At 41.3% G+C, this 20,716-nt stretch overlaps 1 protein-coding gene across 6 annotated transcripts; it reads left to right on the forward strand.

Annotated features, from left to right (window-relative positions):
* The first annotated feature begins 516 nt into the window (after nt 1-516).
* On the forward strand, nt 517-20,479 carry LOC129089693 (protein phosphatase 3 catalytic subunit alpha-like). 6 transcript variants are annotated; one of them, XM_054597007.1, is made up of 13 exons: nt 517-559; nt 3,540-3,664; nt 5,390-5,501; nt 8,443-8,588; nt 10,164-10,303; nt 11,763-11,840; nt 13,612-13,706; nt 13,995-14,120; nt 15,853-15,930; nt 16,143-16,227; nt 16,530-16,627; nt 17,581-17,628; nt 20,124-20,479. In XM_054597007.1, the coding sequence occupies exons 1-13, from the start codon at nt 532-534 to the stop codon at nt 20,300-20,302; spliced, it is 1,338 nt and encodes a 445-aa protein (XP_054452982.1). In that variant the 5' UTR covers nt 517-531; the 3' UTR covers nt 20,303-20,479. The 6 variants fall into 6 exon arrangements, with proteins under 6 accessions (XP_054452982.1, XP_054452983.1, XP_054452985.1 ...); XM_054597008.1 differs by having other exon boundaries at nt 15,853-15,912; nt 16,107-16,227; XM_054597010.1 differs by lacking the exon at nt 17,581-17,628 and having other exon boundaries at nt 15,853-15,939; nt 16,152-16,227.
* Nucleotides 20,480-20,716: the final 237 nt, after the last annotated feature.

Here is a 20,716-nt window from a genome sequence, read left to right on the forward strand (position 1 = left end):
CTAAAGGCTGCAGCAGAGGTGTGATCAGGATAATGGTGAGGTTCAAGGGCCTCTGGTGTTTGTGGGCAAACTTGATGGAAAAATAGAGGAAATATCAATAAATCATGGTATGCAATATAACAAACATTCTTCTCTTTTCTTCTGCATCAACTCCTCTCATTCACCTCCATACATTTTTTTCATACACCCATTCAAACTCTCCTCCGCCTTCTTAATCTCAAATAATACCTCACATATATTATCCCCCTCCCTTCCTTCATCATTGATCCTCTTCTGTGTCCATCTCTCTCTACACCTTCTTCTTCTCTCTTCCATCTCCTCCCTATCCTTTTCATCACTCCCCGACCTCCCTCCTCAGCGGTTCCCTTCCCCCTGGCCCACCGGCTCACCATGAAGGAGGTGTTTGATGCTGAGGGCCGGCCGCGGGTGGACCTGCTCAAAGCTCACCTCACCAAGGAGGGCCGACTGGAGGAGGCCGTGGCCCTGCGCATCATCGATGAGGGCGCCGCCATCCTGCGCCAGGAGCGCACTATGTTGGACATTGAGGCGCCAGTCACGGGTATGTCATGGTGATGCAGAGAGGAGAATGTGATGTGAATTAGTCTGTAATTTGTTCACAGAGCAGTTCATAAAAGTAGTAGGAAAGCTAAACCTGATGTAAGTTAAAGGAATAGTTTGAAATTGACCAGCAGACAATTGGCTTAGCTTAGTTTAGCAGAAAGACCAATGACTCATTTAACAATTTCTATATATATAATAAATAACAATTAGTTCAATAGATAAAAAAAAAACAAAGACATTAAAACTAAATAAAAAACAAAAAACATCCCTTTATTGTTTTATGGCTATTTTCTTGGTTATTTACTGGCTGGGTTCACTACTCCTGCCCAAGAAATAGTTCCGTACATAACCCCAGCAAAACTCTGAACTCTGGTTGTTACACTTCCGTTTCTGTATGGATTGAACAAGCAAGAGATACTGTGCAGGTAAGTTAGCTTTAATTGTTCTGGACAGCCAGGCTGATGGTTCCCCCTGTTTTAGCTTCATATTTGTCTTAGGTGGGGGGCAAACTAAACAGGTAGCCAGGCCATCACAGGTCTGACACATAATTACAGACAACCATTAACACCAACAGGCAATTTAGAATCAACAGTTAACATAGAAAGTCGGAGCACCAGAAGACAACCTTCACTGACACTGGGAGAACATGCAAACTCCACATAGAAAGGTCGGCCACCCGGAAGTTGACAGAAGGCGACAGTGCTTACATAACCATGCTGCCGCTAAATATAATTTAACAACAGTTTGCTTACATTGGGACTATCCACACAAACAAGAAAAATAACTGTGTTTTACATACGTATGTGCATGACAAGCAAATGGATCATAGACTTTAACAGTGAGGGTACAGATAGCAACAGTCAAACAGAGAGAGAGAGAGAGAGACAGACAGAGGAATGGAGCTGCGGAGCAAAAGGCAGAAAGATTCATTCATTAATCTGCCATATGTATCTGCCACGCTTTTAATATGAACTGTTGTTCGGTCGCACTTCACTGAGAGAACCAATTGGCGCTCATGCACGGGCGCTGGCTTTGGTAATATCTGCATGTATTCCCTTGCCAGACAAGTGGTTAGAACCGTGGAGAAGACGAAAGGAGGGGTGGGGGTGGGGAGATAGAACAAAACGGAAAACAAGTTTCTGAGATGATAACACAGAAGACAGACGTGCAGTCTGGCAGGCAGGCACAGACACTCTCAACCCATTGACACTGCTTGGTTAATATACCTGTGTATCTCTGCATGCCTGTGTGTGTGTGCGTTTATGCAAATGCAAGCAGTGAGATAATTCTGTGCGGGACGTCGTGCCCACGCAGTGTGGGAACATCGCTCTGCTTTCACAGGTACAGATCCCCAGGGATGAGGACAGAGAGACAGGCAGATGGAGAGACAGCCGATCATAAGCTGCTTAGTGCAGAGGTTCTCATAACATATTGATCGGTTTCCAAGTTTCTCCACTCTAAAGATTCTGACCCAGAAACACCCACCTGAGTGGAGTTTTGTCTGACTTAGCTATGATTGGAAACTACAGGAAAAGTAATGCAGATACTTGTGGGGAGGGGATTCAATCAAATGTTGAGGAGATATTCCGCACATTTAAGCACTTTGACGGAGTCTCTCTGGAGGTGCTCTAAGATAGACGGACTACTGAACAGACAGGCAGGTAGATGGCTGAAATTTGAAGGGACAGGCTTTAAGGGAATCACATGAATGCCTCTGTGGGGGATTACCGAGGCAGGTCTGAGGAGGCAGAAAGGTACGCCTCAATTTCACTCATGCCATTTTGCATTCCCAATTCCCTGCTCAAATTAAAGTGAATGCTTAAGAGTAGACACAAAAACAGACACTAACATGGCAAGCAGATGGAGGGACAGGCAGACATTGCCGGCCAGGCAGATGCAAGATGGCCATCGTAATATGGCTGCAGAGGGTAACTATGACATCGACTAAAAGTGAAAAGGAGAGGCCAGGCAGATGGCGAAGGAGGCGGATGGGAAGATGTACGCTGGCAGATCACACAGACAGACAGTCCGGAAGTCTTTCAAAATACAAAGTGTTCATCAGTGAAGCCTGATATGAATTAGACACAAAACTCCTGGATGTGACAAAGAACAAATCTGTGGGGACAGTACTGGTAACACAGCGATTGATATAGAATCAGAATCTATGAGGCTCCATCAAGAAAACTGAATGTCAAAAGTCTGATTGATGTGAAATTTCACCTTATGTAGTACTGTGAAGGCTGCTCTTGTCTTAAAACCAACATGATATATAGCACAGCAGTATGAAGTAGCATTGGGGCTACAATTATTAATGTTTCATTATCAATTAAAATGCCTTGGTGATTGTTTTGGGTATAGAATGTTGTAAAATGAAAATCATAATTTCCCAGAGCCCAAGGTGACATATTCAAATAGCTTATTTTTTTCCAACTAACAGCCAAAAACTCAAGGATTTTCAATATAAAACCATATTAGACAAAGAAAAGAAGCAACATCTGGAGTTTTTTTTTGCTTGAAATGTGGATAATCACAATACGGTAGTTTTAGATACCTTTTCTGTCAACCAACTAATTAGCTGATCAACTGTTTTTTTAGCTATAAATAGTAAAAAAGCATGAGATACTTTTGTCTACTTTTATAATTGTTAGACATTTTAGTAGAGAAAATCAATCTATGTATATATATTGAACATGAGATCCCTGGTTACTTAGCTGGTAGTATATTTAAACACAGACCTCAACGTAATTCTTTTAGGAGGATATTTTTATCACTCATTCTGTATTTTCATTAGGCAGGTGGTGTTTTCTAGATCTGCAGACAGAACAGACATACCTCTGCAGATGGAAATCAGGACCATATGGAGCCACTGAAGCAAAGATGGTGCTACGTGCTTTTACTGAATTGTGAAAAACTGAACACGTGGAGGCTGAAAACAGCGGCCTTTATGATCCTAACACTGTTGTGTGCTGCCTCCACAGTGTGCGGAGATATCCACGGCCAGTTCTTCGACCTGATGAAGCTGTTTGAAGTGGGGGGTTCTCCTGCCAACACTCGCTACCTCTTCCTAGGGGACTACGTGGACAGGGGCTACTTCAGTATCGAGGTGAGGATGGACACTGAAGCATATATCTGAACATCACACTACTTCACTGGGTGTGTGTCCACACAAAAATACTGTAAGCTGACTGTACTGTGTATAGAGTGAGCTTACAACTTAATCAATGTCCATTATGGTGTGTATTGCCCTGAAGTCTATTATACAGTTTCTAGTGGCAAGGTTTATTTCACTACAGAAGTATACAGTTACCACACTGTGCTGTATTAAATGAATTATAGACGTACAAAAGGTGCTTGAGATTAGCATTGAGCACCACAGTGTGTGTCCGAAAATGGACAAAGACCAAAATGATTTAAAATTCATGGTTGATTCAAGGTCAGTAATCACTAACAGGGGTATTATATGCTGCTTACTGAAATATATATGGAAACTGAGTGGAGATAGTATATTCAGGGGGCCGTTTGGACATTTCTGTCAAATAGACGTGAGTGCAATAAAGTATTTTTGGGTTGCTTTGTCTGGCAGAAATGCTCCACAGATCAGGAGTGTGACTTGAATCCATAATAATGCAGGCAAATGGTGAATGTCCTAGCCTGTAGAGCCACCTGGCCTCCATGGCATGAGGGCTGTATCGCTGATGTGGAGTGAGTTTGGAGGGCAGGAAGAGATATTTAGGCCACCTTCCTAACACAAGGGCACATAGGCAGTGTGGCCTAATGAAGATCTTGAATGATACCGTGTGTAGGTGAGAGAACACCCTCTAAGCTATTTGTAGTATAACAAAGAGATAAAAGTGAAAACACATTGGCGGAGCTTGTATTATAAAAGATGTCGGACACAACCACAGCTCTTCTAAAGTCATTTTTATTTTCTGTGAACTAAATCAGCACGCTCTTTTTTGAGATGATTCTTGTCAAAATCCTGTTCATTTCCATCTATGGACCGGGGTGAGGACCAAATTGTTTTCAGCTCAACACATTTGGGCAGTGGATGGTTCATTCAGAGAGGGAATTCCTTGTGACGCCTCCAACTTGATTCTCTGTGTCTTGCTTTGAATTTCCAATTTAAATTTAATGAGGGGAACTGAAAGTGAAATGACAACAACTCTTCCTCATACAGTTACCTACTGGCGATGATGTGCTAAAGAGAAAGTTGTCTTCACTGAAGTGTGATTTTTGAAGGAAAAGTTTTTCATGTTGGGAAATACACTTTTTTACCTTGATTTCATCACAAGGATGTGATCAGATAATGTATAAAACAAAATGACATCATTGAAACTTACAGAATGTACCATTTGGAGCCTTCCTTGATGCTAAGTAAATCGATTGCACCTAAATAGTTAACAAATTTCATTGATGGAAGTTGTAAAAATACACAACCCTAATCTGATTTAGAATATAATAAAACCAATACAAGTGAGCCGCTGGTCGTGCCCATGCTTTGGCTTTCCTAACAGACCAGAACTAGCATGCATGCCATGTGAGAACTAAGTGACAAAGAACAGATATATGCAGACAGCGGGCCATATGCCGATGTGATGATGCCATTTACTTCTCAAGAGTAAACGCGCGTGTAACAATTGTAACACGTTTCATTTAAGGCGATCAAATATGTGATAAGCTTCATTTGTTACAAGATAGTATCTATGCTTCAATTACCTACCATAATGCATTATAAATGTACTCCTGTTCTGGGCAAATTTGATGATGTTGTTCATTTATACAGCTGCTTATCTCTAACCAGCTTCTTTCTTCCCTGGTGAACCTTTAGTGTGTGTTATACCTGTGGTCACTGAAAATCCTCTACCCAAAGACGCTCTTTCTTCTACGGGGAAACCATGAATGTAGACATCTGACAGAATATTTCACCTTCAAACAAGAATGTGAGTAACTCTTGCGTTTCCTCCTAATATAATATGCTCCTTATCTTTTTCTCTACCTTTGTGTCTGTACCTCTTTCACCTCATGAAATGTAGTTGTTATTCCTCCTTTGACCTCATCCCATCATATTCCTTCAAATTATGGCAGTATTTTCTGTGGCTAACAATTATTTTCAGTATTGATTCATCTGCAGATTCATTTTTTAATTAATTGACAAAAAAGTTAAATAAATAAAAAGCATGAACAGTCCAAAATATTATTATAGAAAACCAGCAAATATTAACTTTTTTGGGCATTTTAGTTTTAAGAAAATATTTAAACAACAATTGTTTCAAGCTGACTTATTTGTATAAAAACTCTGTAAAGAAAATATTATGAACATGATATAACGCTAAAAGACTGAGGCTGAAGCTACATGTCCGAGGCAAAAGAATCATCTTCCTCACCAGTTAAAGATCCATGTAAAAGATAGAGTTGTAAAGAGACCGGATTGGTCCTGTTTTTGCAGAATACAGCTTGTTAGTCAAAGTGATATAAGAACTGCAAGGCAAAATACAGGATCAGACAGTTAATTCATGCTAACATAACCCTGTTAACTGCTTAGCTTATGTTATTGCACAATCAAGACAGGTTGCTTCACTGTTCATGTTTCTAATTAGTACTTTCACTGTTATAAGATAACATTTATAATAAGGACTTACAGAGGTGTTCGTAATGTAATGATTTCTCAGATAATGCATTTGATTGGGGTTGCAAACTTCCCCAAATACACCTGAGCAGGATAGAGCGACTGTAATGATCACGCTAGCCTAATATAGTACCGTCCAGGTGGACAGGCTTCCTCACAGTGAGGGAAATACTGCAGAGTGAATGTGCTTTTGTGAATGGGGCTTCTTCTACCGTATCATGTAACCACACTAAATCTAGTTAATAAAATGCTTGACCTTGGAAGTAACCCTCAGCTTCAGTAGCAGATAGTAAGCTAGTTAGCAGGACATGCTAATGTCTGCAGTTTAGGTTAAAGCAGACAAACACGCTGTTCTGTCCCTTCCTTACACTTTTGCTCTTGTGCTTTTGAACGCATCACTTTTGCCAAAGCCCCATGCAGGCCTCTTCAATATGCCGAGAAATTCAAAGCTAGGCCTGCCATGCCTAGTTACAGTTGCTAATCTACGATTGGACAATGTGCTTCTCGGGGTAGGGGTTTAACAAACAGTCACTAATTGCAGATTTATATTCTGTCACTCAACTAATCAATACATTATGACTATTTTAGCAATAAATGTATGTTTTTTTTCTGTAGGATCTCCTCTCTCCTCCCCCGTCCATCCTCCTTGGTTGTATCCTCACTCCTTTCACACTCTCATCCATCCCTCCTCTACTCCTTCTCTCCCTCCTTATTTTCTTATTCCTCTCCATCTTTTCCTCCCCCACACTGTCTCTCACTCTGTCTCTCTGACTCTCCTCGCGTCCTGTCCGAGAGTGGGTGATTAGCAGCAAATTAATTTGGCCCTTAATGATTGGCTCAGGGACTTGCTCTTCTGTGTCTTCATTGGCCAAGGGACAAGGAAGCTAATTTCCCCTGGTGCTTGTGGCGAATAGTGCTCGCCCTCAATTACCATCTGCTGTGTGTACGTGTGTGTGTGTGTGTGTGTGTGTGTGTGTGTGTGTGTGTGTGTGTGTGTGTGTGTGTGTGTGTGTGTGTGTGTCTGTGTGTCAGTGTGTGCGCACCACAAGTGTGTGCACCACAAGTGTGTGCAAGAGCATGTACTGTCACTGCATGTGTGTGCAAGAGCGTCTTCATAAATGTTTAAGGGTCTGTGTGTGTGGAAGGAGCCGAAAACTGGTGGACTAGCAATAATGAGCTCTTGCTTTACACGAGGCAGATGGAGCAGTTGACAAACACACTCCTCACTGTCTCACACACACACACACACACACACACACACACACACACACACACAAATGCTGGCTACTGTACAGTGGTACTCTGCAATACTAGCTTTGATTTGTGTACGTGTCGTCCTCATGTCCTCACACACTTCCTTCTCCTTCCCATCCCTCTTTCCTCCTCCCTTGCCGTCTCCTCTCCTTCCTCTCCTTCCTCTCCTTCCTCTCACCGCTCTTAAGCTCTCCTTCTTCTCCTGTCCCCCCATCAATCTCTCTCCTTCTCTCTTTGTTAAATTATCATTGTCCTTTTCTCTCCTCCTTGCTTGCGTTCATCCAAAATCCACGCTTCTCGCTCCTTTCTTTCTCTTCTATATCTTCCCTCCGATCTCCTTTCAGCTATTTTAATCCTGTGATATTGTTTTGTGTAAGATGTATTGTTACGCCAATGTGTGAAATCTACTTTAAAGACGCTGCGTGTTGGATGTCTTTATTGATATCACTGCCAAATCAAAAGGAGTTTTTCATAAAGCAAAAAAAAATCTGCGGTGACGCCTCTTTGCTGCTGTTTCATGCTTATATTTGGGTCAGATTTTGTTCACTGGAACAAAACTGGAGACTTTGCATCCATATGTTGTCTGTAATAATACCGCATGTACTGCAATATGGGGCATGTTTTCACCAATGTACATTTCTTCGTGTCATATGGTAGCGCTGGAGAAGAGATGTCTGTATAAATTATTAACATGCTATGCAAATTACCTATATTTTAATACCTTAACACCGCAGTAAACTGAGTTATGTTTTTAGGGGAACCTTGCAAGTCTTTCTGAGGCCTTTGGCTGAGTTCTTTAGATCTGTTGAATTAAAAGCAACATGTTTGTTTATCCTCTGTGTTCCTTGTTGCAGTGTTTTTGTGTGTGATATGTAACAGTCACACTCTGAGCGACAGGGACTGACTGTACGTTAGCGAGGATGGTGGCTGTCAAAACACAATACAGGCCCTTCTTTGTCTCAAGCCTTGAAATATCTCTCAACCCCTCTAACCACCTCCAGGTAAGATCAAGTACTCGGAACAGGTGTATGACTCCTGCATGGAGGCGTTCGATTGCCTGCCCCTGGCCGCCCTGATGAACCAGCAGTTCCTGTGTGTGCATGGGGGGCTTTCACCAGAGATCCACACGCTGGACGACATCAAGAAGGTACGAAAAGAGGCACACACACATGCAATTTTAACAATACTGCCCTACAAAGGTAAAACGCAGTAACTACATGTCTTGTCAAAATGAGTTAAGATCTAAAACTGGGTTACTGCATGCATATTATGCGTTTTAAATGTACATTTTCTGAGAAAACAGCTTTTTAAATTATCAGTTTTTTTCAAACAGAACTAAAAAACCCACTCCGGTTTGGTAATCTGTGAAATCTGCTTATAAAAAATATATATACATATAAATATATAAACATAAACTTTATTTGACAGCTACAGTGGAGAGGGACAGTAAATGTGGGGGGAAAAGAGTAGGGGAATGACAGGTACTAATGCTCCGGTTGGCTGGTGAGATAGCCAGGGCTAACAAACAAAATTTTGTTATTGAATTTCCCTAGCCTATAAAAAAATAATTTCCATATGAAGAACTGATATCTTAGTAACTCTAAGATTTTTTTATTTTGTATAGTTAAATTTGGTCTTGGCTGGATTCAAACCCCAACAGAGAGAAGACAAGTCTTAAACAGCTAAAGGTAACTAGCTTAGCAGAATTCAGAAGCTGCCATGTCAGACTCAAGTGGAATTCATGCATCGTTATTAACCTGCCTTTAACTCACATTTAGATTTATTTGATTGTTAATTACATCAATCTATTCATTAATATAAGTAATCAAATAAACAAACAACTAGCAACACAAATGCATTTAATATATATGGTCTGTGGACTGTAAAGAATCAAAGTAAAATGTTTTATCTTCTGAAAGAACAGACTTATGTTGGTAGATACTATTTCCTCGTTTAATTCCTTGAAGATTATTCAAAATCTATCCGTTTTTTTTGCTGCTTTTAGGTATATTTGGTTTTTGTTGCAGTTAGTTTTGGGGTATAGTGATGCATAAAAAGAACACATTACAACCTTTAGTCAACCCCGCCTGAAATCCATTTTCTCAACTAAAATCTCTGTATTTACTGCTTTAAACATATTAGCAACATTTATCAGTCTATTAATTGCCAGGAAAAATAATGTTAATGGAACATGTTATCCACTTATGCACAGTGCAGCATTAAAAAAAATTAAAATAAACAAACAAACACCTCTTATTTATGCCTTAATTCCCACAAGTACTGTCAATGCAGAGGATCCTCAAGAAGCCAGTGAATACAGTGAACCACACATGCTGTATGTTTAACAGTTCACAGTAATTAAGAATACAAAGGCGAACACATGAACACGGAGACAGGGGGACACACACTTCCTCATCTAATGGCAGCGTTTCCATGGTGAATCTGCTGGTGTGACATCTTCTCCCTCCTGTGTGGTGAGGGTTGCCATGGAGATGCTCTGCTCTGACAGTATGTGTTTGTGTATGTGTTTTGCTTTTCTTTTCCTTATGATTTATCCTATATGTGCAAGTGCATTTGTGTGTGTGATGTTAGGCATCTGATATGCTTTCATGTGAGGGTTTGTCTTGTGTCACTGTATTTCTATGTGTGATTGAGCATCCCTGTATCTTTAAGCTTATATTTCTCTGTGTGTCTCTGTGTGTGCGTTCTTTGCATGTCCTAGTTGGACCGGTTCAAGGAGCCCCCAGCGTTTGGGCCCATGTGCGACCTGCTGTGGGCCGACCCCCTGGAAGACTTTGGCAATGAGAAGACCCAAGAGTACTTTGGCCACAACACAGTCAGAGGCTGCTCCTATTTTTACAGGTAGAGGAAAAAAGAAAATCCTCACATGCACCAACTGAAAAGAAATATTACATAAGAGTCCTCATAGTTCATTTTATAAGAATATCAACTTGACTGGGAGTGAATATAGTCTAGTATCGTTGATCCCCTGGCTTATGAAGAACAGAGTTATGCACCTGATATCCAAACAAGCTGGAATAGATGCAATACTCAGAGATAAAAAGAATACACACTAGGAACAATATTCTTTGAAATTAGCAGCTGAAATGTGTAGCCAGAAATAAGACTGATCCTCAAATGTGTTCCTTCCCGCTCATTCAATGTGTTTTAATGATCTGGGCGTCGCGTGTTCGCCCTATGTCAGCGAGATGTGACTTTCATCTACAAATCTGAAATCTAATAAGTTTGGAGGACTTCAGTGTATTGGTTTAGGTTGTGGGTGATGAGAGAAGAGAAAGCGAGATGCTTCCTGCACGGTTACACCACATCCAAGATCCAATAACAATCACCCGGATTTGTACAAGAGACAGAAAATCTTGGCCAGTTTACACACACACACACACACACACACACACACGTAGTCAGTATACGAGCAAACACATAAACACAGAACTTACACACACAGAAACACACACACAGTTCCGTTTCAGCATGAAACGATATCCCACAATCCCCAGGGAGACTGCACGGTTCTGTTGCTATGACGACTGGCTACTCCTGCCAGATATGGAGTGATATTAAGATACAGTGAGAGAGAGAGGAAGAGCAATGGTAGTGGTGGTGGTGGGGTAGAAGATGAAAGGTGGAAATAAAGAAATAAAAATGGAGGCATGTAACGACGAGGAGCTGAAGTTGAAAGACAGGTGGACCGCCGGCGTGGTCGTAGCTGCACTCCCCACGTGTAGTGAGGAGTGTGTTGAACTTTGGCCTTATGACATTCAATTCAATTCAATTCAGTTTATTTTGTATAGCCCAGAATCACAAATTACAAATTTGCCTCAGAGGGCTTTACAATCTGTGCACATGCGACATCCTCTGTCCTTCCCTCACATCGGCACAGGAAAAACTCCCCTAAAAAAACCCTTGTTGTCTGTGGAGATCACAGAGATTTTCTATGTTTAGCAGACACAGCATCAATCCACCAACTGGTGTTACTCGGCCCCCTTCAGCACTGAGGAGGCCATAAGTCCTGCTCAGGCCTGCCTTGAGATCACTGATGCCCCCTGCTGGTCTCAGTTAGACACGACTACAGAAAACAAGAGGCCCACTCATCTCCCACTCCTAGTCTTTAAATACTTCCATCTGCTTTGTAGTTTACAGCAATTTTGATATAATGACATGTGACATGTTTGTTTTGTCATTTTTTTACCTGATCTTTGTGCGTGTTTCATCACCGGTATTGTTTTTTTTTCTTTTCCACTGCTTCACTTCACTTGCTCTGACTCTTTCTCTCTGTCTCCCTCTCTTTTTCTGTACACAGTTACCCAGCAGTGTGCGAGTTCCTACAGACCAACAACCTGCTGTCAATCATCAGAGCGCATGAAGCACAGGATGCAGGGTAAGCTGACTGACTGTGGCGGCTCAGTCCTTTCTCTCGGCTTAAAAGAGAGCTCCATTTAATTTAATGGCTTACCTCAACACTTTATGTCCCGAGCTGTTCTTTTTCTTTGTCAGGGAACTGGCACATTACGGGGAAAGAGGTTCCACAATTTTCCCTCTGTCATACTTAAACTGTGTTATTAGCATTGTTAGAGATTGTCCAACAAAGAGCACCAGCAGCCTGAGCAACATCCAGGTCAACTAACTCATCCCTTGAAAACTGAATGGTAAGGCAAAGAGCCATGTAAAGTTTGCTCCAATAGTCTAAATAAAGCAGTTGGGGCAAAAACCACAATTTTCTGACCCACAAATCCATCCTTGGCATCTGTTATCTCAGCGTAAATCCTCTGAATATAATAGTGCTGCCTTAATTGGTGCATTAGGAGTTGTGCTGTTGCTGTGGTTTGTGCTGTTTGGTGAACCCATTAACAGTATTTGATCTGTCGTGCAGCTGGGCAGCAAGGGTTGGTGCACTTGCATAAGCGCTGGCCAAAGCACACTATAGTTTTAGTTATTAATACAATTCAATAGTACCTAAGGTAGAGAAGACGTAGTGTGTGTTCATTTCAAACACTGCACAATCAAAAGAAGTGACTTCACGCAATGAAAGGAGCAGCAGTGTAGAGTAAGAACTAATTACAAGCAGTTTTCATATATGTTCTCACCGAAAAAAGACAAAATAAATAAAACAATCAGTATGCAATCTGAAAAAAAAAGGAAATGAGGGGTTTGCTCATTATTGAAAAAAAGAATTAACCAATTGTGGATGGTGGCAAAACTTCTCCAGGAACACCTCAGAAAACAAAAAAATAACTATATTTTTCTGGAAAAATTTAGTTTTTCCTTGACGAAGTGTAATTGCCTTTGACATTTTAAAGTTGCAGTTTGATTGATATACAGTGCACTTATTGTATTATTTCATAATATAAAAAGGTTACATTGGTTGATTTAATGCCTACAAACTGAAAAACTGTATACTGTAAACATTAGTACATTGTACATACTGGGTCACAGGGACAAATGGAAAGTATATGTCACTGTGGTAGAGCTGTGTAACAGTCAGACAATCAGGAGCCTGTTTGATACAAAGCCATTACTTTGATTTGATTGGCTCATGGTCAGGCATCCTTGACGAAGCCACACAGGACACTGAACCTCCATAATACCAGGCAATATTGAAATCACTCTGATAAGAAAACAGCAAACTAATTCTACTGCACACCCAGATTATATTTGCTTATAATAAATAACCCAAATTCTTGATTACTGATGAGTTTAGTAATTAGTCCATCCTCAAGGGACCTGGCAAGCAAAGGCTGCTTTTGTGCTTTGTCTGTGGTAACAAATGAAATACGTGTGCTTGGGTTCATTATCATGTCTAATCTCGGTAGGTTGTTTGCATACTTGAAACTAATTGCGCCCAGGCTTGTTTTTGATTGCGACTAAGTCACTAGATCTGGGCCTTATTCAAAATGTTTGCTTTGTGCTGGTGGCTCCACTCAAACACAGTCAGTACCCTGCTCACTGGCACTCTTACTTTACCCTGTCATTTTGCCCACACAGATTCCTTCTGCATTTGTTTTGAAATGCGTGGCTGTCTCGCCTTCAACCAGTCTCTGTCTGGTTTTAAAAGACCTCTGAAGCAAATCCTCAGTTTTCCTCCATGTGTTTTTTTATTTATTATTTGAGTAGCTGTAACGTAGGCGGTTTGTTTGTCTCTCTTTCCTCAGGTATCGTATGTACAGGAAGAGTCAGACTACAGGTTTTCCCTCCCTCATCACAATCTTCTCTGCTCCAAACTACCTGGATGTCTACAACAACAAAGGTCTGACACACACATGCACAAATACGCATGCATGAGTGTACACACACAGAAAGAAGTAACCACAGCGGTGCGATTATTTTAGACTCAACAGTAACATTCTGCACCTAAGTAGTGAACATGATATTTGATGAAGAATATTTAGGGAATATTATCCTCTACTATCTGACCAAAGTGGAAAAGGCTATAATGTGTATGAATGTGTGTGTGTGTGTGTGTGTGTGTGTGTGTGTGTGTGTGTGTGTGTGTGTGTGTGTGTGTGTGTGTGTGTGTGTGTGTGTATTTGTCCAGCGGCGGTGCTGAAGTATGAGAACAATGTGATGAATATCCGCCAGTTCAACTGCTCTCCTCACCCCTACTGGCTGCCCAACTTCATGGACGTCTTCACCTGGTCGCTGCCTTTCGTGGGAGAAAAGGGTATCACATGCACACACACATCTTTTATTTAGACTCTTCTACACACAGTGCATTACAATATAAACATTATAAGGCCACGTTGTCTTGTGTGATGCTGAAATAATGAAATGCTCCAGTCTTTTAGACTCGTTCGAATGATGATAAAAACCCACTTCTTTAGGCTGAATTTAAAACAGAGCAGCTTGAGGTTTGGGTGACTTAGTGCTCCAACTCAGACAGATCACCAGCATTTTTTATTTATTTTTTATTTATTTTATCTGTACATTTAAAAAACACCATGAATGGGGGAAAATTATGAAGACCTGTATGAGTTAAATGATGTTCCTAACTGGAGAGGAGCAGGTTCATGTAACACCGAGCAGAGAACCTGATCCGTCCGGGGCTGGTCTGATGTCACACGGGCACAAATGAAGAGCAAACAAGGGAGATGACTTTCATTTTGATTCCTCACAGAAGGAAAATCACAGAAGTAATTAAAAATGGATCAGTTAACACATGTAGAATAGATTTAGAAAATGAACTAAACTAAATCATCTTTGTAAACTTCGTAATAACAATGCAAATTATATTCATGATACGTGAAATGTCAAAAGAAAATAGAGGGGCCAATGTTGCAACTGTATTCTCATGGCAAAGATGTGAATGGTCTCCTGACTTCATCTTTTTCCTGTCATGAACTTTTAACACCTCCTGAGCGAGACAGAAGATTTGAGTCTTTGCTGTAAAAGACAGGCACAACTTTATCAATCTTGAGCTTTGGCACTATCTGTGCAGGGATGAAAACACACACGACAACATCATGTGTATGTCTCTGCTGAATCTCACTAATCAGCAAAAACAGTTAAAGATGAAAAAACAGTTAAAAGCCTTTAATTTTCTCAAAAAACGACCTTATAATCCGGAGCGCCTTATATATGGATTAATTCTGGTTGTGCTTACTGACCTCGAAGCGATTTTGTGTGGTACACGGCGCTCTGTCAAAATGTTTTAGTACGACTTTGGTAAACTACAAAGCCGCACCGCTTGCAGCATTACGGCTACCGTAGTCAGGAGCGTCGCGGAGTAATACATACTGTGCTTCACCATCATATTACAGTGTGTGTGTATAAGGACCCCAACATGGCTCCTGTCAAGAGACACGCTTACGACGCGGACTTCAAACTCAAGGCTATCAGTCACGCAGTAGAACATGGGAATAGAGCAGCTGCGAGAGAATTCAACATTAATGAATCAATGGTACGGAAGTGGAGGAAGGTTGACTGGCTGACTGTTTTGTTTCGCTTAATGCGCCTTATAGTCCGGTGCGCCTTATATATGAAAAAAGATCGAAAATAGACCATTCATTGACAGTGCGCCTTATAATCCAGTGCGCCCTATAGTGCGGAAAATACGGTACAAGGGATAATACAACTTTTTAGTTTTAAAAGAAAACCATTTAAATGTACTTTACAGTACCACTTTATAATATTCTCCAAAAATAGCAATTAGATCGGCTTAAAAAGGTGTACAGCCCCTACTTACAGGATTAGGGACTCGTGGGTAACCAGAGTTTAGTCAGATTTGAGGCATTTTACGCCTTAATTGGACAGCAGCATCAGAGAGATGGGCAGGAAATGAGTGGAGAGCGAGATGGGGAATGACGTGCAACAAGCGTCCCCAGCTGGGCGCGAAACGGAGGTGCTCCAATACGTGCCTGGCTGAGTTTGTGCATTTGTGTGTCGTGTGTCTGTAGTGACTGAGATGTTGGTCAACGTCCTGAGTATCTGCTCTGATGACGAACTCATGAACGACGGAGAGGAGATCTTCGACGGTAAGACACGCTCAACACTGACATATAAGCAGTTTGATTCAAACCTATGTAAGTGTGAATAAATAAATGCCTGAAACATATTTCACCAATTACACATTTTAAAATTTCATTTGTTATGATGATGATGATGATGCTGATGCTGATGATGATGATGATGATGATGTTGATGACAAGAAATCACATTAATGACTTTGTGTATGACGCTTTTCCAGCCAGTGCAGCAGCAGCCAGGAAAGAGGTGATCAAAAACAAGATTCGAGCCATTGGGAAGATGGCTAAAATGTTCTCTGTTCTACGGTGGGTTGAGATATGGTTTACATACTGTATGTGTGTGTGTGTGTGTGTGTGTGTGTGTGTGTGTTATGTGTGTGTGTGTGTGCAGTATGTGTGCAGCATGTGCTATAAATGTTGCATTTCCTTTAACCTTTGTGGAAATTAATGTCACTTTCAGTGTCAGTGTTATAGCCCACAAGCAGTTTTATTGTGATCTACAGGTGCACAATGAGAGGAAGTCTGGAATTCTCTGTAATTTTGTATCTTTTATCTACAAACACCTGTCACACACACATGTATACACACCGTCCCCGTCTGCCTCTCAGGGAGGAGAGTGAGAACGTGTTGACCCTGAAGGGGCTGACCCCTACGGGCATGCTGCCCAGCGGAGTGCTGTCTGGGGGCAAACAGACCTTGCAGAGCGGTGAGTGTTTAACACGCACAGACACACAAAACATACAACTCAAACGTTACCCTGGACACACAGAACTAAAACACACACACAACTACACACAGACGCAGTTTTAATATCTGCTTTGGACCATCCTCCGGATCTCTCCTGCCCTCTTTCCTCTTCTCCTCCTCTGCTGTTCTTCTCTTCATCCCTCTGCCTCACTGACACGCTCACCATCTCCACTCCCCCTCATCGGTGCCGAGGATACTAACAGCCTGCTGGTTGTGTGTGTGAGATAGAAAGAGAGTTAGAGAATGGACAGACAGACAAAGTGTGTGTGTTGTTTGTGTGAGCTAACCCCAGCTACTGCTAACACCAGGTGCCATAGTCTCAGTGCTGCTCTGAGGGCCACACATGACTGAAACATGTCTCTGAGTCATGCGTACCCACTCCTATAAAATTGCACATCATTTGAATGTGTGGGCTATGTGTTTTTTGGGGGAGGTGTGTCATTTATTCCTTTAATTCATAGAGGTTAGTGGTCAGGCAGACAGGAAACGTGGTGAGTGAGAGAAGGGGGTGCAACAAAAGTCTCCAACTGGAGAAGTTGAGTCATCTAAGCCTTTATGCCATCATGATGCCATACAAATATTCTTACTGGTATATATTTCACTACAAGGGACACTTCGATCTGCTTCATTCCATGTGTGCATTCTTAGGTAATTAAATAGTTTTTTACATAATTCTTGTTGGGTGTTGGAGAGACCCAAGTAGCCAGTGTTTATTGACAACATTTAACTGAGATTAGGAAGGCTCCTCTGTGAGTCACCCATGCATCCACGTTTATGCGCAACTGCACAGAAGCATGTTTCAGCCTTCACTTCCTCTCTTCTTCTTCCTTTGTACTTCATCTTCTCTCTCATCTTCTTTCTCTTCATGTCCTCCTTTCTTCTCTTCTCCTTTTCTCTTTGCCCATCCTTCAGCTACCATTGAGGCCATTGAAGCCATCGAGACAGTTAAGGACGCTGAAGGTAAAATCCAACTCATTTCACTGTGTGTTTGTGTCTGGGTGTGTGTGTGCGTGTGCAGCATGGCTGCGCTCTCAGCCACCCATATTCATAAGGTCATAGATTTTTCCTACCCACGATGCACCGAGCTCTTCTAACCACATCAGCGCTCACAACAAAGCCTAAAAGCGATACCACCACATTGCAACACATGAAGCATCAACACACTTTTCTCTTTCCTTCTCTTGGGAAACAGGAAACACAGACACACCTTCTCTCCAAACACACAAACATGTATGTACATAACACACACATTGCACATCACACCCAGCTTTTTCTTACACACACACGACAATAGTGGGGCTGTGGATGGGGATGGGTTTTGTGAAGGCGGGCAGGGTCATTCTTATGTATTGTGCAGTGTGTTACAGTGTTTTCTTAATATTTCATAGGTGCTGAAGTTCTGTAGAATATAAACAGGCAACCAATCTGTTACTCTGCAAGCAGAACCAGAGTGACCTGCGATGATGATAATGAATGATCGCAAAGTGTGTAATTATACGAACCAATTCTTTAGACTTTCGTCTGTGGTGAGAATCTGCTTTTCACTGGGCTTTTGACCATATCTTATGGCATTCTCAGCAAACGATCACATGACCTAAGTATATAACTTCATTCATGTGATGACAGTTTCTGTACTTGATGACAGTTTCTGTACAGAACAGGTCGGCCAGGTTCTTCTGTGCTACTGAACAGATTGTAATCATAGTATTTGTGTTTAGTGTATTGTGTACAACAAGCTTTGTTATTACTCTGCACGTTTCTGTTAACTGTAGTCTTCTGTGTTGTAAATTTCGTGCTGTCCCGAACTACACTCCATAATTTGTTTAAGCAAATAAATTATGACTATCTCTATGGTGTTTATTTCTGCTATCTGATTTGTAGATAGGTGTTAGGCGTCCACTGGGTAGCACAGTGGTATATTTGTGCGTAGCTGCATTTGTCAAAGGTAATACGACCGTAGCTGATGTTCAAAAGTGGCAGCGATCTCTCCAGACAGACCCCATTATCAGTACAGGAGCTTCTGTAAACACAGAGACCACAGTTCAGCTGATCTCAAAGCTTTGCTTTTTATTCATTTAGGTGAAATGTATGTTTTAAGACAACCAGCTTTATAAGTGGTAAATCTAATTGTTCTCTATCTGCTTTTATGTGGTCTAATTTTAGTCAAGTTTAAAGAGGGGTACCTCCCTAAAAAAATATGGGGGTCTTAAAAGAGGCTAATTACAACAGTGTTGAATCGTCTAACTGAAGCCAAAGAGCCAGACATATTCTGAGTTGTAATCCCTAGTTTGGGTCCAGCTCCAAAAGAGCTTCATCCTACATTTACCATAATGTAACTAACAGCAACCTTTTGTTAAAACCTTCGTTATGGGTAAACGCCCATGTCTTTTAAACTAAATGCCCCCATTTTACAATGCAGACCTCTGCTTAAGGAATAGTTTGACATTTTGTATGTTGTTTGTTTAATTTGTACACAAACAGAAGTGTAAAGAAATAAAGTTGGGGTTCTAGCATGTAACTTCCTAAAACCAAAATTCAGTTTTTTTAATGGATCAAACCAACATGATACAATGTGTTACTTTTTGAGCTTCAGAGTGCTTTTAGGCTAGCTGTGTCCCCCTATTTACAGTCTCAAGGCTAAGATAAGCTAACGACCTGCTGGAGGTCACTTCACCTTTGCCATACAGAAGTGCGAGACGTATCATACTTCTTGTCTAACTCTCTGCAAGTAAGCATATTTCCCAAATTGTTGAACTATTCCTTTAAACATTAACGTACGAACCAAGATAACTTGCATGTGTATTGCCCCTCTAAGAAAAAAATTGAGTGCACCAGCATGTTTTTCATTAAACCTGTTCATTATCAAAAAACTATGACACATCATATGACACAAACGGAAAATCTGACCCCTGACTTTTGTCTTTACCTTTTAATCTTTACTTATAAGTTAAAATATAAAATGGGAAAGTGGTAACCCTCAAAACAAACGTCTAACTGTCAAAAACGATTCACAGAGGTGGTTTTCAGGATCTTTAGTTACAGGTGTATCAGACTTCTGATCTAGGATCAATGGTAAGGTCGCACTGACTGTCACAATGTGCAAATATACAGAACCTTGTTCATTCAAACCCAGAATTTCCCTCTGTTTAAGGAGCTCAATCAGGGTTAAAAGCTATTGAAATGTCCTTTCTGATGTGCCCAATTTAAAACATTTAAAAGGTGAATTAAAACAGACTGAATGCTTTGGAAATGTGTGCACACTCACATTTCATAAATGAATAAAATGTGGTTTGGAATTTTCAATCCATTTCGGTGCTTTAAATATTTCCCTCAAAGCTCCCAGGGATTTGGATACACTAGATTCTACTTAATGTCTAGTTAAATATTAACTCTGTGTGCTCGTATGTATGTTTGTGTGTGTCTGCGTGTGGATGCGTGCCTGCCTGTCTCCGCAGCCATCCGAGGCTTCTCTCCGCAGCATCGGATCAGCAGTTTCGAGGAGGCCAAAGGCCTGGATCGGATCAACGAGAGGATGCCGCCTCGACGCGACGGCGTCAACAGCGTGGGCCTGTCGATGGGCCGCATGAACATGGGAGAGCCCAACGGGACCGACAGCAACAGCAATATACAGTGATGGACATACACTCCCACATGCCCAAACACATACCTGCAGTTACAACAACTCTGATGAGTTACCGGATTTATACATATGTGTACATAGGCATATATACACAAGATAAATGCACAACACACACACGCACATACACGAACACAGTATTACATTCACTGAATAGTCTACAGACAACATCACACACACACACACACACACGATAACCTACCCCATCCCTGTTGCCCACAGCTGTATGTAAAGGCATGAGCGTACCCAGACTTTACCACCAAAGGCTGAGTCTCTTCACTGAACTGATCGGCCCTATTTAAAGAACTACAACTCCCATGTACCTGCACAACAAACAGGAAAGAAACTACGAAAAAACCTCACCATGCAAAACAGGAGGAGCTGCTGCTCACCGTGTATGTTGGGGATCAC

Source organism: Anoplopoma fimbria, chromosome 4, assembly GCF_027596085.1.
Source record: "Anoplopoma fimbria isolate UVic2021 breed Golden Eagle Sablefish chromosome 4, Afim_UVic_2022, whole genome shotgun sequence".
Taxonomy (NCBI): domain Eukaryota; kingdom Metazoa; phylum Chordata; class Actinopteri; order Perciformes; family Anoplopomatidae; genus Anoplopoma; species Anoplopoma fimbria.